We start from the raw sequence: 15,890 nt of genomic DNA on the forward strand, positions 1-15,890 counted from the left end.
TCTCATTATGTCAGCATTCTCTTCTAATATTACACACTCATTTTTCATAATATTTTAAATATTTTTTTAAGATTTTTTTATTTTTTTTCCTTTTTCTCCCCAAAGCCCCCCAGTACGTAGCTGTATATTCTTCATTGTGGGTCCTTCTAGTTGTGGCATGTGGGACGCTGCCTCAGCGTGGTTTGATGAGCAGTGCCATGTCCGCGCCCAGGATTTGAACCGACGAAACACTGGGCCACCTGCAGCAGAGCGCGCAAACTTAGCCACTTGGCCACAGGGCCAGCCCCCTATTTTAAATATTTTTTTTAAATAATATCACAAAGATTCATTACTACTTATAAAACTTACCATTAATGGAATTCCTGCCCCGCTGACCTGCACAGACCTGTCATTTCTGCAGCCATTCCCGGATAGCGTGCAGCCAGATGGGGAATTAGTGTCCTTGGCCATCTAATAATTTTGGCCCACCTCATGATTTAACTGCTCCAAACTGCACTGTTTTTGTTTTATTGTTTTTTCCTTTTTCTATTTGCCGTTACTTTTCAACTTTGTAAACAAAGTAATGCATTCACCTAGATAAAGAAATTGTACTAAAAGGCTTATAAGCAAAACCAGTTTCCCTGCTCTGCTGCTCCTCATGTCCACAGTGTGGCTTCTCAGAGGCACTCAGTTTCAGTCCTTTCAGCTTTCCTTACTGGGTTTGTGTCCATATTTCCAAAATTATTTTATATAAAATAAAATAATTTATAATTATTATACATATAAAATATTATACATATGCAGCTACTTGTTTTCTTTTTTTAAAGAATAAATGCATTAGTTAAAAAAAGCATAAAAAGGTAGACAGTGTTACTTGTCAATTATACCTAAATAAAGCTGGAAAAAAATGTACAATGAGAATTTTGGACATGCTGAAGAAAGGTAGAAAATAAATTATCCGTGAGTAGCAAATAAAAGTAAGATTCCCAAATGTACTAAATGTTTTCAAATTATTAAAGTTATATTGCAAAAATAAAAACAAACAAAAAGGTGCACAGTGAGAACTTTCTTTCATGTCCCTAACTCCACTCTACCCAGGTTCTCGTCGTTTGCTGTCACAAATCGTCTGCAGTGAGTAAATCTCATGCAAATATCATTTCACAGCTGTGTCTGGAAATCTGAGGAACGCAGCCCCCTGCTGGAACGCTGAGTGCATACATTGGTGATTTTGATAGATAATTGCCAAAATGTCCTTCTTCGGGGGTGATGCCAGTTTACACTGACAAGCAGGTGTGTCTTCAGGCTTTGGGTTTTTGCCAGCGTAACAGGTGGCAAATGGCACCTCAGCATAATTCTAATCTGAATTTATTATATTATGATATACTGCTATTTTTCAATTTATCAATACTTGATATTTTCTGTTGACTTCTTTATATCATAGATGAGCATTTAGCTCTTTTACATTACATCCCCTAACATGCTCATCCTTTCAAGAATTTATGTCAGAGTCACGTCAGTGATTAATGCTTATGTTGCTTTGACTTCGTAATTCTTGTTCCTGCAGAGTCAAGTAGTATACTATGATTACTGTGCCTTTTTTTCTTTTCCTAAAGTCAATACTTGCTTTTTTAAATATGTTTTATTTGGGGAGATTTTCATTCCATACTATTTTATAAAGTTTTGGTTAATTATTATTGTTTTCTTTTATGTATCAACAATTGATTCAACTTTATTGTCTGTTTGATTGACTTCTTGGCTCACTTGTTTCTTGTATCACGTATCATCTTTTTCTTAAAGGAATTTTTAAAATTTTGCTACAGTACATTCCTGAGTAATTGTTTAAGTAATTGTTTAAATCCTTTCTTGTCTGAAAAGATGTCTATTTATTCCTCCCAGTGAAATGATTGATTGGCTGTATATAGAATAGAATGCGAATTTCACAATCACTTTTCCTCCAAAATTAGAAGATATTGCTCAGTTATCTTCAGGTATCCAGTATTGCTGATTAGTAGTTCAGTGTCAATATTATTCTCATTTATTTGCACATAACCTAGCGTTTCTGTCTGAGTGCTTTTAGCGTTTTCTGGGGTTTTTTTTGCTTGAAGTCCTGAGGTTGTACATACAATAGACAGATGGAAAGATAAAAGTAAAAGTCCATCTTCTAGGAGGTCTGTGAATATTGTGAAGATAGATTGAAGGGAAAGAAATAACAGAAAAAAAGTAATTTTAAAAAATTTTGCTACAGTACCTCTATTAATAATAAATACTATTAATTAAAATATTACTAAATAAAAATTACTAAAGACTTAACCCTTTAGCTTAACCTGTGAGCTGAGTCGCTTAAGCTTTTCAGCCTTGGTTTCCCCTTGTGTCAGATGGGTGTCTTAATAGTTTACATCAAATCGTGCCACCAGTGCCTGAGTGCTCCCATGGGCACAGCAGGTCTTAATTGTTACGATTATCATCTTTTTCGATCTTTTTGTTAATTTAGAATAATTCTGATTATTTTTCATAACAACTTGTCCATATTTTATTATTGTGTTGTTTTTTTCTAGATGTGATATCCTCTCAGATTTCTCTGGACTTTTAATTACGTACCTTTTAAATTCTGTTTCCTCTGTTCACTTGAGTTTGTGCCACTCTTTATTGATGTTTTCTACTTTTTTTTTGGTCTGCTTATATTTTTTTACTGTCTCATTTTTTCCGAAAGTCTTATGTTCACACTGTGACACTGGAGTGCTCCTCCTCAGCTGATGCCCGACCCTCTCTGCTGCGTGCGTGTTCTACCCATAGGGGGCGCTTCTGCTGACTGGACTTGGGATGGATATAACAAGAATCCAGATGGTGGTGGTGTAGACCCCTTTTTTGAGGTTGCCACTTCAGGCCAGTAAGTTATCTGAGGCGTGCCCTGCTTTGATCTCCAGCTCTGGGGTGTCTCCCTTATCAGAAATCCCACTGCAGGGGTTACCTGGAGGCTTTACCCTGGGCACATGTGGAGTCCACCGCTTCTTTTTGTACCTTAATCAACACTGTCATTGTTGCAGGCCCATCATTACCTTAACTTCTGCTTCTCTCTTCAGCCCAACTAATACTCTGAGGAGTCTTTCTTTCTTTAGCAGATCATTTATTCTGTTCTTGAGGCTTTGTATGGGGCCACTTCTGTTAGCCACCCAATATTTGATTTTTTGTGGGAAGAAGGTGGTTGGGAGAGTGTTGGTGCTAACAGCAACAACTCATCCTGCCGTTTGAAATGCCTAACGTGAACACAAAGCTGAATTTCCAAGATAAACCTTTCTTACTTTATAATTGTTGATTCTGAGTTTGGAATTTGAATTTCCAGGACTTCCTGAGAAGACTTCTTACTCTTTCAAAGTCTTCTCCTGTACATGATTTGAGGTGTTGCATTTTTTTCTAGTTTCTCTGTCATCATAATCCATCTACTCTTTGCCATCTAGGAGTTCCTCAGCATTTTTGTTCTGCTGATGGAAACCTTTCTTTTTTCCCAAGACTATTACAGATTGCTTTTTTGTCATTTCAGTGTAATATTCACTCTACTTGTTTTGACCAACATATATACTATTAAGCGTAAGCTCTGTATTCCTAGCACGGTTCTGACTCAGGCCTTCCAGACTCATATATCTCACTGCTTACTGAACAGTGCAAGACTCTTCCAGGAGCACCACAAATTAAACCAGACAGATTTTGAGTTGGTCGTCTGTCCTCCTTTCCCACTCCAGCCTTTTCCTCTTGCTTTCCCTGTCTTCTTGTGCAGCACCTCCATCCCCCGTCACTCACACAGGGAACTTGGGAATCGTGCTTGATGCCTTCTTTCCCTTCTAGGCTTAGTTAGTCGTCACGTGATTTAGAATGTCTCTCCCATTCTTTCCATAACCACCAGCCTTATCACCCTTCTTCTGATTTGCTACAGCAGTTGTCTCTCTACCTAAAGTCTTGCCTATTTCTGATGCTATTTATAATCATGAAGTCAGTCATTCACTCCCATTTGAAATCCTTCAGTAGCCTGAAATCCCTGAGGGTTTTATCCGTAACTCCTTAATAGTACACACCAAGCCCTTTGTTCTGGCTCCTGCTTCCTCTCCAGGGCACACTCTTTACCCCTGGTACCTGTTTTATATCCTTCATAAGAAGCTGCCTACAGTTTTCCTGAATGTGTCATATTTTCTCTCCACATTTCACTTTATTTTTTTCCTTACATTTTCTCCCAGAAATCTTCCCCTAGACCCCAAGGTTTGGGTCAAATGCCCCTTGTCTGTGCTTTCAGGATTGGTTGTGCATGCATCTACCATAGCACTTACGTGGTCTCATCATTATTGCTATACTTTTCTTTCTTCCCAATAGGCTCTCGCTTGTTAAGCAAAAGGATTTTTTTATTTTCTTCCTTGTATCCCTAGCACCTATTAAAGTGGATTGCCAATTAAATGCAAATTTAATTAAAATAAAACGAAGTAAAGTGAAATGAAATGTTATTTGTGGCAAGGATTCATAGGGTTCTGCAGGGTTAGGGGAGGAATGCTTTCATTGGCCATGCTTAAAAGCAGAGAAAAGATTTCTGTCTTGTGTAGTCAGACTTCCTCTCTTTCCAACATTAACCCAAAGGACGTGACTATGAGGATAAGACTGAACTTTTTCCTAGTTACTAAATCTTCAGGCCTTAGGCACTCCAGTTTGAAATCTTGACATCTACCCTTTGTTCTTATCACTGAATTCTTTTTGTTCCCTAGGAGACCTGAGTGAAAATTCTGTGGAGAATCTTCAAAAGAAAGGACTAAGGGATCTGTTACATGAAGAGCTTTCCTGCTGGCTAATTTTGGGAGAGAGAGCCAATGCAATAACTGGGAGTCACGATTCTATTGGGACTCTTCAATGGGAAGTATGCAAGAGCCCTGAACTAGATCTTTCCCCATGTCGAAAGTGGGGAGAAGCTTCTTCTCATATTGCCAGAAACAAGAGCCATATGGTGACTCTTCAAAGTAATGGTTTCAAAAACATAGAAAGTGAAGAATAGTTGTCTTTGAAAGTTCCAGGCCACGTGGCCACACTGGACTCCCCAGCGATGTTCTGTAAGAATAAGCCCCAGGATCCTCAGGAAAGCAAAAGTCTGTTTGTAACTGAAGAAAGCACTGAGAGAAGAGTGACAGAGGGGAGTAGTCCTCCGAGGGACCGTTGTTCAGAGAACCTTCAGATTAAGCTTGTGTCTGATGTAACAGAACTGGTCCCACCATTGTTCAGTGGTGAGGCAATCTGCCAGAATGGCCAGTTGAAAGCATCCTTGGATCCCTTCGACTGTAACCACAAAGAGGTTTGTGGTTGGAAATCACAGGTGGCCAGTCGTAGTCATCAGAGAGCTCACACAGAAGAGAAACCCTGTAACCGTTATGACTGTGGGAAAATATTGAGCTCTAGCTCAGATGGCCATCCACGTGAGAAAATCCACACTGCAGAGAAATGCTATAGATGTAGTCGGTGTGGTGAGGACTTCAGTGAGAGCTCGGCACTGCTGCTTCATCAGAGAGACCACACAGGAGAGAAGCCCTACAAATGTGAGCAGTGCGGGAAGGGCTTCACCAGGAGCTCGAGTCTCCTCATCCATCGGGCAGTCCACACGGATGAGAAACCTTACAAGTGTGACAAGTGTGGGAAGGGCTTCACGAGGAGTTCAAGTCTGCTCATTCATCACGCAGTCCATACAGGCGAGAAACCTTATAAATGTGACAGGTGTGGGAAGGGCTTTAGTCAGAGCTCCAAACTGCACATCCACCAGCGCGTGCACACTGGCGAGAAGCCCTATGAGTGTGGTGAGTGTGGGATGAGCTTCAGTCAGCGCTCTAACCTGCACATCCATCAGCGAGTCCACACGGGAGAGAGGCCCTACAAATGTGGAGAGTGCGGGAAGGGCTTCAGTCAGAGTTCAAACCTTCACATCCACCGGTGCATACACACAGGCGAGAAGCCCTACCAGTGCTATGAGTGTGGGAAGGGCTTCAGCCAGAGCTCGGACCTCCGCATCCATCTCAGGGTCCACACTGGAGAGAAGCCCTATCACTGCGGCAAGTGTGGGAAGGGCTTCAGCCAGAGCTCCAAACTCCTCATCCACCAGAGAGTGCACACTGGAGAGAAGCCTTATGAGTGCAGCAAGTGTGGGAAGGGCTTCAGCCAGAGCTCCAACCTCCACATCCACCAGCGGGTTCACAGGAAAGAGCCCCGCTAAACCAGGTCTCAGTCTCAGTGCTCGTGTTTAAAGACGTAAATATGTTTAACATCACTCTTACCTTTGTATTCTATGAAGGAGAGAGGTAGTAAGAGTTATTCCGATATGTTCCCTCACTGAAAATCACTCGTTCATTTTGAGTATTTAAGTACCAAGCGCTTTGTTGTGCTATCCCATGAGTTCATTGTTCCGGTTCCTGAGATGCGTGGAATGAAACTGTCTGTCCTTTGCGGTTCAGCCAGTGCTATTAGAACTGCATATCCTACCCAGCGTTTATAACTGCAAGAACTTTACATTTGTCCAAGCGGAACATGTTTCCCTTTGTTCACGATCTCTTGGAAATTGGAACTCTCGTTTCTCTTCAAATTGTGTGCCTTGTGTTTTTCATCTTTCCTTCCAGCTCTGAGGCGCCCTGTCTAAACTACGGTTGTACAATATGTTAGTTCTAGGCTGAGGGGGTTGTTGGAGGTCCAGTGGGCCTGGAAATGTGTTGTGTTTATTGCAAAAATGTACAGCAGTCTGTGGCCATACAACAAGAAGGTGGAGAAGAGCTGCTTGTGCAGCACACCCCATACGCCATGTTACAGGGTGTTGAACCCCCTCCCCCCGCCTCCCCCAACGCAGCTGCTCAGGATCACGAGTAGCTCTTGTCCCTGGGTGCAGCTAGTCCTTTAGGATTCTTCTGAATCTCACCCCCTCAGTTGACTCCCCTGCAAACTACAGCCAAGTAGGGTACATCCACCATGTTGAAACATGTCAAATGAAGTTGAAATAGATTTAAATGTATTCAGTTCTTCTCTGAACACTTCCTTCCCTTGTTTCCTTAATTTTCTTCACCACTTATGTTCTATTCTAAGCAAAACAAAGGAGTCAAGAGAGAAAGTTTCTGATATTTCTCTCTTCTGGTTTATCCCTTGTTTTAATATTTGATGTACCCCCAAAAAATCATTTGTTTTTGCAGCATCCCCAGCCACTTTACACGTCACCATAGACATCTAACTTATATTTACAAATTATTTTTATATTTAGCTAAAAGAACTTCATATAAAAATAGCTATTTAAAAATTTTTTAACTATATTTGGAGAGTAGGTTTGGGAAGATCAGGCTTGAAATATTCACTGTATCACATATAATTCACTTGTGGTGTGGGTGGGATTGCGTGTGGAGCTAGGACACCTCAAAGAGTTAGGCATTCATCCCCTAGGAGTCAATCCAAGAGGCTCGTGTAACAGGTGAGAGTAGAAAAGGGATTGCAAACATAACTGAATCAGAAGTTACTACACAATGAGCTCCTAATTGCAGCCCTGATTCTCTAAACTGGTTAGTGATCCCTCAGGCAGTGCTCAAGAGGCTGCCCAGTGATCCCTCAGGCAGTGCTCAAGAGGCTGCCCAGTGATCTAGATCCCAGTTCTTCCCCAATGACTAGTATCCATATATGAAAAATGCCAGGTAAGGAAATATGGATGCCCAATTTATTAGCTTGAGAAGGTGGGGTTGTAACTGATATATCCACATCAGAGGTAGCCTGAAGCAGTTGACTGGACATAGGTGACAGTGAAGTATACACTGATTTAGGGGAAACAGAGCTCATAACTAATAAGGAATGAAGGAGGGTGACAGATTAAGACATTCGCCCTCCTTCAAGAGATAGTCCAGACTATCTGACTCTAACCCTGAGCAGTCCATAGGGAATGATTAGGGTAGTGACTGAGCATCTGCCCGTTGGCATTACTAAGACCCTTCACTTGTTCAGATACCATAAGGCATCATCACAAGTGATGTGACTGTGTCAGTGATCTCTGAAATGATGAATGCCTCCCAGTTCCTCCTGCCCTCATGTTTGTCACATATGTTTTCTATTAGCTGACGTATATAATCTAACTGGGATTTGGAGCCAAGTATGATCACAAGAACCAGATAGAGTAGGACCAGAGGGTAGGTCTGAAGTCAACATCTCAAATGGGTGTAAAATGGCCCGTTTTTCCAAATTTTTGTACATACCTTAAGTAATCAATGTTTTTAACTATGTTTAGCTTTTACTGTTCTCTATTAAGCATTACCTTCCTTAATACAACTGAAATGTGATCAGAGTCCTTGGGGAGCATTTCGCTGGTTATGGGAAGGAAGTTTGGGGAAACCAATAAATTAGAAAAAGAAGGACTTGTGCACAAAAATGCAGAACAATGGAGGATATGTCACATTTCATCAGATCTCAAGATGCCTTGGGCTGTAAAAAGAAAACACTTCGTTAATTTTTAAGACACACACAAATTTCAGAGATGTGAAAATGGAAAAAAAGATGTGTCTTAGGATTTTTGAAAAATGGTTCCCATCAGAGTTCAAGGGTTGCCCTAGGCTTGATGCTTTACCAGTACTTGTTGATTTGAACAAGGACCTTTGGATAGTCTCAGTAACCATCAATTATATTCAGTTGAAAATTCTATCACTAACTTAGCAAAGGATCTAGGTTTCAGGTTATTATTTGTTGAGTACTTGAGACAAGCTTTTACAATTCTTAAAATTCTTACCTATTCAGTGGGTGCTGTTTGCTTTCTGTATGGATTGTTTGATATCTTAAGGTCAAAATACTGGTGAATATGTGATCACTACTTGTAGTCACAGTTCCAAATTAGAATCTTTTTAATCCTTACTTCTCCATCCCTGACCCTGACAGCCAGATTTAAGGGACAGAAACGTGGAGTGTCACTTTTGCAGCTCCCATGGCCTTTCTCATTGTACTTTCATTGGTGAGAAAAGGTGGTAACTGAGCATGGAGTGCAAGGCTGAACCGTAGGCAGTGAAAGCAAGGGGAAGTCCAAAGCAACATGCCCAAAGTAGCTGCCAGAGTAAAAGTGGCATTGCGTTGGTACCTGAGAGCAGGTGATACCAACAAGTAGGCTCAAGACATAGAGCTGGGGAAAGCTAATAGATAGGGAACATGGGGCAACTGATCAGCAGGGGCTACAGAAATCATGTCAGGACTTGGTCAGCTAAGCAAAATAGCAGAGAAAGGACTATAAAGTGCTTTTATTAAACATGTCTGATCTCCTGGATAGCATTAAAATGCTAGAAAAGAAACTTTTTAAATTTATAAAACCACAGCAATAGAACAGGAGAAACACCATCAGCAAATAAGAGATCTCAAAAAAAATTTGAAAGATGGAAGGAGGATAGCTATTGTATCAGAGCAGAAGCAGACACCATTTTTCCTGTTTGCACATGAGGATAAGGACAAGAAGGAACCAGTTGGTTCCAAGCTCAGAGATGCCCAATGAGGATAGGACTGAGACGTGAAGGGAAAGTAGTGAAATTAATGGCCAGTTGTATATGGAACGTTCCCCTCATCCCATACATATGTGCACCCTCCTCCCCAACCCCTGTGCATTGTCAACCAGAGGTTTACCCTCCAGCAAGAGGTGGGAAGTTTCTTCTCTGCAGAAATTGGCCCCAAGGGAGAGACCTGTATTCTGGCATTTGGGAATCCAACAGCAAAGCAGCTCTCTTCAGCTCCACTACCAAAACAGAGCTTCAAGATTTGAGCAATAAAAACTGATGAAGTTGAAATAGATATAGGCAAATTTTCAATTAGACATTTCAACACTTAAGTAACTGATAGCACAAATGGGTAGAAAATCAGCAAGGAAATAAGACTATCGATTAACTTGATTAGTTGATATTTATAGAACACTCCACTCAACAACAGCATAATACATATTCTTTTCAAGTTCACATATTATGGGCTATAAAACAAGTTTCAAAAGATTGAAAAGAATGGAAATCATATAAGGTATGTTCTATAACCAGAACAGAATTAAATAAGAAATCACTAATAAGAATATCTGAAGAATCCCCAAGTATGTGGAAATAAAACAACATACTCAAATGAGCCACGAGTTAAAGAGGAACAAGGAAAATTTGAAAATATTTTGAACTGAACGAATATATCAAAATTTGGAGGAGGCAGTTAAAGCAGTACGGAATTTTAACAACATTATGCCAATAAATTCGACAACTTAGATGAAATGAGAAAAGTCCTTGAAAAGGCACAAATTACCAAAGCTCATTCAAGAAGAAAGAGAAAACTTGAATAGCCTTATTAAATAAATTGAATTTGTAGCTGACAAACTTCCTACACAAAAAAAGTACAGGCCCAGATGGCACAACGAATTCTACCAAGCATTTAAGGAAGATACAATTCTACACAAGCTCTTCTGGGAAGAAACACTTTCCAACTCATTTTATGAGCCAACAACCACACACCAAAGCCAGACAAAGACATCATGAGAAAAGGAAATCATAGATCAGTCTCTCTCAACATAGATGCAAAAATTCTTTTTAAAAAATGGCAAATTGAAACAGCGATCTATAAAAAGATAGTAATACATCATGATCAAGTGGAGTTTATCTTAGAAATGAAAGGTTTTAGCATGCAAAATCAATGTATTTCATCATATTAACATACTAAAAAGGAAAACCATTTAATCTTTTTTAAATGTAGAAAAAGAATTTGAAAAAATTCAACACTCATTCATGATTAAAAACTCTCAATTGATTAGGAATTAAAGGGACCATCCTCAGTCTAATAAAGGGCATCTATGGAAGAACCTACATCTGAGATCATACTTAATGGTGAAATAAAGAGCACTTTCCCCCTAAGATTGGGAACAAGGCAAAGGTGTCTACTCACCACTTCTAGTCAACATTGTCTCAAATGTTCTAGCCAGTGCAACAAGGCACTAAAAGGAAACAGGGTAGGGGGCCCACCCGGAGTCCCAGCATGCACCATGCCCGGCATGCACTGGGGTTGGGGCAATCAGGTTGGGCCTGAGGGCCAGGGCAGAGCAGGACCAAGAAGGGTTACTCAAGCTGGCTCTGTAGAGAAGAGACAGACCCAGACACATGAAAAGAGAATGCCATTTGACAGCAGAAAAAGAAATTGAAGTTACGCTGCTGCAAGCCAAAGAACACCAAGGACTGACAGCCAGAAGCTACGAGAAAAGCGTGGAACCGATTCCCCCGTGGAGCCTTCAGAGAGAGCGTGGTCCTGCCGACACCTTGATTTCAGACTTCCAGCTGCAGAACTGTGAGAGAATAAATGTCTATTGTTTTATGTCTCCCTATTTGTGGTACTTTGTTACAGCAGCCCTAGGAAACTACTACATAGACCTTCAAAGTGGCCCTGGGACAACTGACTTTTCCATTTGGAAGAAAAATTAAGGTAGGTCACTACTTTATGCCATAAAAATATTACATTCCAGGTAAATTAAAAATCTAAACATGAAAAGCAAAAGTTCAGCCTTGGTAGAAAATATATCTTTGTAAACTTGGTGTAGAAAATAATTTCTTCAACAAAACTCAAAAAGCAAAAAAGCCTAAGAAAAGATCGATATATTTGCATCACTTGAAAACTTCTGTGCAATATAAGAAAGCATAAATAAAATTAAATGATAAGCCAAAGATTAGGAAAAAGTATTTGTAACCAAATAATAAATATACAAATCATATAAGGAAATCCTAGGACTGAAAGAACAAGTGATCCAATAAAAATATAGTCATGCACCACATAACATTTTGGTCAACAACAGACTGCATATACGACTGTGGTCCCATAAGATTAGTACTGTATAGCCTAGCTGTGTAGTAGGCTGTCCCATCTAGGTTTGTGAAAGTACACTCTAGGATGTTCACACAACAAAGAAATCGCCTAATGACATATCTCAGAATGTATCCCCATCATTAAGCAATGCATGCCTGTACAGGCAAAGGATATGAACAGTCATCTCACAGAACTGAAAACAAATAGCCAGTGAATAAAAGAATGGATTAAAAATTGTGACTTGCTTAGACAATGGAACACTATACAAAATTAAAATAAATCAGTTCTATATATATCAACATGGACAGATCTCAAAATGTTAAATAAAAATCCAACTTGCAGTATGATACATTTGTGTGTAAAAGACAAAGCAACACCCCATATTATTTATGGATACATATGTGTATTAAAAAATTTCCAAACATGAACTGAAAAGTTACCACATTCATCATAATATTTGCCTCTAGGGAGGAGAACAGAACTGAGTATAAGAACAAGATTGAAGATGGGAACCAAGGGAACGTGTTTCACCTATCATACCCCATTTATTTCACTAAAAGAAAATTTGAAGAAACAATGTTAAATTTTTTAAATCAATGGTGAATACTAGGATGCTCGTTATATTTTCTGGATCTTTTAAACTTCTGAAAATTAAAGTAATAATGAAAAAGATACAGAATTTGAAAGAAGACATAAAACTATTTGCTGTGACATTATGTAGAAAAGCATAAGAAATCTATGAAAATATTTTTAGAACTAATAAATGAATTTAGCAAGGTCACAGGATATGAGCTCACTATATTAGCAATAATTAAAAGTTGAAATTAATAAAAGAATACCATTTACAATGCATCAAAAACATGAAATGTTTTTAGGGACAAAATTATCAGAATTATCGTAAAACGACAAAACGATGCTGAGAGAAATTGAAGTCCTAAATAAGCAGAAAGATACACCATATTCTTGAAATATAAGACTTAAGGACATAGAAAGTCAAAACAATTTTTTAAAAGAATAAAAAAGTTAAGACCTTTTTCCAAAACTAACTGTAGAGCTTCAGTAAATCAAGATAGTATGGTATTGGAATTAGGATAGACATATAGAAAAATGGAACAGAATTAGGCCCACCCACATATTCTCAATTGCTTTTCAACAAAGATGCAAAGATATTTCAATGAGGAAAAGATACTGTTTTCAACACACGGTGCTAGAACAATTGAGTAACTGTATGGAAAAAAATGAACAATATAAACATAAGCACAAAACCCATAAACTGCCTAGAAGGAAACCTGTTAGAATACAAAAAAACACAAACCATTGAAGGGAAAATTGGTAAGTTGGACTTCATCAATTTTAAAACTTCTGCTCTTTGAAATTTCATATGAAGAAAATGATGGTTATGGACTCGGAGAAAATATGTGCAGAGTATATATCTGTAAACGAGGAGTTGCACCCAAAGTATATAAAGAACTCTTACAGCCCAATAATAAAAAAAAAAATCTGGTTAAAAAGTGAACAAAAGATTTGAATGGGCACTTCATTAAAGAAGATATACAAATGGCCGGTAAGCACATGAAAGAATGTTGAATATCGCTAACCATTTTTGTTTTGTTAGTGCCATGGAGTCGGTTCCGAATCTTAGCGGCCCTGTGTACAGCAGAGCTGAACCCAACCCGGTCTTTTTGCACCGTCCTCCACCTTCCAGTGCTATATCGGACAATGCTCTGCTGCTATGCATAGGGTTTTCATGGCCAATTTTTCAGGAGTAGGTGACCACGTCCTTACTCCTAGTCTTTCTAGTCTGGAAGCTCCACTGAAACCTGTCCACCATAGATGACCCTGCTGGTATTTGAAATCATGGTGGCATAGCTTTCAGCATCACAGCAACACATAGCTGCCACAATATGACAACAGACAGATGGGTGGTGTGGTTCCCTGACTAGGAAATAAACCAGGGCTGCTGGGGGTGGGAGCGCTGAATCTTAACCACTAGACCACCAGCGCTGGCTCATTAATCATTAGAGAAGTGCAAATTGAAGCCATAATGAGATACCACTACACACCTAGAATAGCTAAATTTAAAAGGGATAAAATTACCAAGTGCTGGCAAAAACACGAAGTTGCCAGCAGAAATGCAAAGTAGCCATTTGGAAAATAATTTGGCTGTTCTTATAAAATAAGATATATACTTACCACAGCCTGGCTATCCCACTCCTAGGCGTTTACCAAAGAGTAGTGAAGACATGCTCATCCAAAGTCTTTTTGTCAATGTTCATAGCAGGTCTATACAACATAGGCAGAATATTCATAATGAAAACAATCTAAACATCCATCAACAGACGAATGAGTAAACAATTTGTCGAATATCCACACAATAGAATACTTTTTCAGCAGTAAAAATAAACAAACTCCTGATACCACAACAGGGATGAATCTCAAAAGCATTATGTTAAGTGAAAGAAATCAGACTCAAAATGCTACATAGTGTATAGGAAATTCTAGAAAAGGCAAATCTACGAGAGGAAGCAGTCCACGGCTTGTTAAGAGGAGAGAGGTGACTGACTGTAAAGTAGCATGAGGAATGGAAATGTTGTCTCAGTTAAGGTGGCAGGTAAATGACTGCATTCATAGAACTATTTACATAAAGCGCATAGATTTTATTGTATATAAGTTGTACATTGTGTATAAATATAAATCAATAAAATGAATTGAAACATATGCATATGCAAACATACACACCAGTGCACATCATTTGTGTGTGTGTGTGTGTGGTAAGAACACTTAACATGAAATTTATCCTCTTAACAAATTTTTAAGTGCACAATACAGTATTGTTAATTGTAGGCACGATGTTGTACAGCAGATCTCTAGAACTTATTCATCTTGCATAACTGAAGCTTTATACCTGTTGAACAGCAGCTCCCTGTTTCCCCCGTCCCCAAGCCCTAGCAACCACCATCCTACTTTGTTTCTCTGAGTTTGACTATTATATGAGGTACAAGTGCACATAATTCTGGAATATTAAAACAGTACTTTGTTGTTTCACAGAATCTCTTAATTGGTAGCGTTGGCAGATTGCTCTGCTGTTGAAAACTGGGGTTCTGTACTCTGCTATCAGACAAATGTTAACCATGGGTTTCTCTGAGGTCAGGGAAATATTCTCACACAATTTTCTCTCAGAGTTTTTCTGGGCCACCGACTGTTCCTATTTCCTGAAAACACTCTGACTCATTTCCATGAGTTTTCTTCCAAAAGTTCTGAACCTGCATGAATCTCAGGATTTTGAAGAATTAAAATTTGATTTGTGAAAGTCATTTGATGCTTCATCCTCTTGAACATCCACCACATGGTCCTCACTTGGGGGAATCTGATGAGCTACTCCTCCTTTTCCTCAATAAAGGTCCATTTGTCTTTTTTCTTCATTTCCTTTTAATCTTTTTATTATGGAAAATTTTGAACAGCACAAATTAGAGTAATAAAAGGATTATCCATGAACTAATCACTCAGTTTCAAGTGTCATTAACTGATTTTCCTATGCAGTTTTCATCCCCATCTCTATAAGAATCAAGAGGATTAATATTTATAAAATTAATCAACTAGTATTTAATTTAGTATTACTAAATAAATGCTATACTCATAAATTAGTATTTCTTAAAGTTATTTGTTCACAGGACACTGTTAATATCGACAAGAACTCATGAGTTATAACATGTTTGCATTAAAGTAGCAATAAAAAATCTCTAAAGTAAATTTATTCTTTTAGTCATATTTCAGTTATATAGCAAGCAGCATAAATGTTTACAATGAGTCAATAGCTATCACAAATGCATTTTAAACTGGATGCTCATCACACAAGCAGTTATCAAAGAGATTACACATATCAACAGTTAATGGGCAAATGCTGCCTGTGTATTAGGGAGCAAAGTAGATGCTACATAGTCATACAGTTCTGGGAGTATGGTATGCCGTTTCTCAAGGAGAAGACTGCTGCATAATCAAAACTGTGTGTGTGTGTATACATACCCACATATACATACATATATATTTACATGTATGTATACACACCTACATGTAAGAGTGTGTGT

The 15,890-nt window shown here is 38.8% G+C and overlaps 1 protein-coding gene across 39 annotated transcripts in view; it reads left to right on the forward strand.

Moving 5' to 3' along the window:
- ZNF239 (zinc finger protein 239) overlaps nucleotides 1–15,233 on the forward strand; it is a 27,774-nt gene extending 12,541 nt beyond the window's left edge. For 13 of the 39 annotated variants that reach the window (XM_044758101.2, XM_044758090.2, XM_044758107.2 and 10 more), the window contains 3 exons: nucleotides 1,078–1,269; nucleotides 2,690–2,866; nucleotides 4,722–15,233. In XM_044758101.2, coding sequence (XP_044614036.1) covers nucleotides 5,054–6,208 — 1,155 coding nt within the window. In that variant the 5' untranslated portion in view covers nucleotides 1,078–1,269; nucleotides 2,690–2,866; nucleotides 4,722–5,053 and the 3' untranslated portion in view covers nucleotides 6,209–15,233. The remainder of the gene's footprint in view (nucleotides 1–1,077; nucleotides 1,270–2,689; nucleotides 2,867–4,721) is intronic. The other 26 variants (XM_070491596.1, XM_070491646.1, XM_014841492.3 and 23 more) reach the window with 4 other exon arrangements.
- The last annotated feature ends 657 nt before the right edge of the window (nucleotides 15,234–15,890 follow it).

This window comes from Equus asinus, chromosome 2 (assembly GCF_041296235.1).
Source record: "Equus asinus isolate D_3611 breed Donkey chromosome 2, EquAss-T2T_v2, whole genome shotgun sequence".
Lineage (NCBI taxonomy): Eukaryota > Metazoa > Chordata > Mammalia > Perissodactyla > Equidae > Equus > Equus asinus.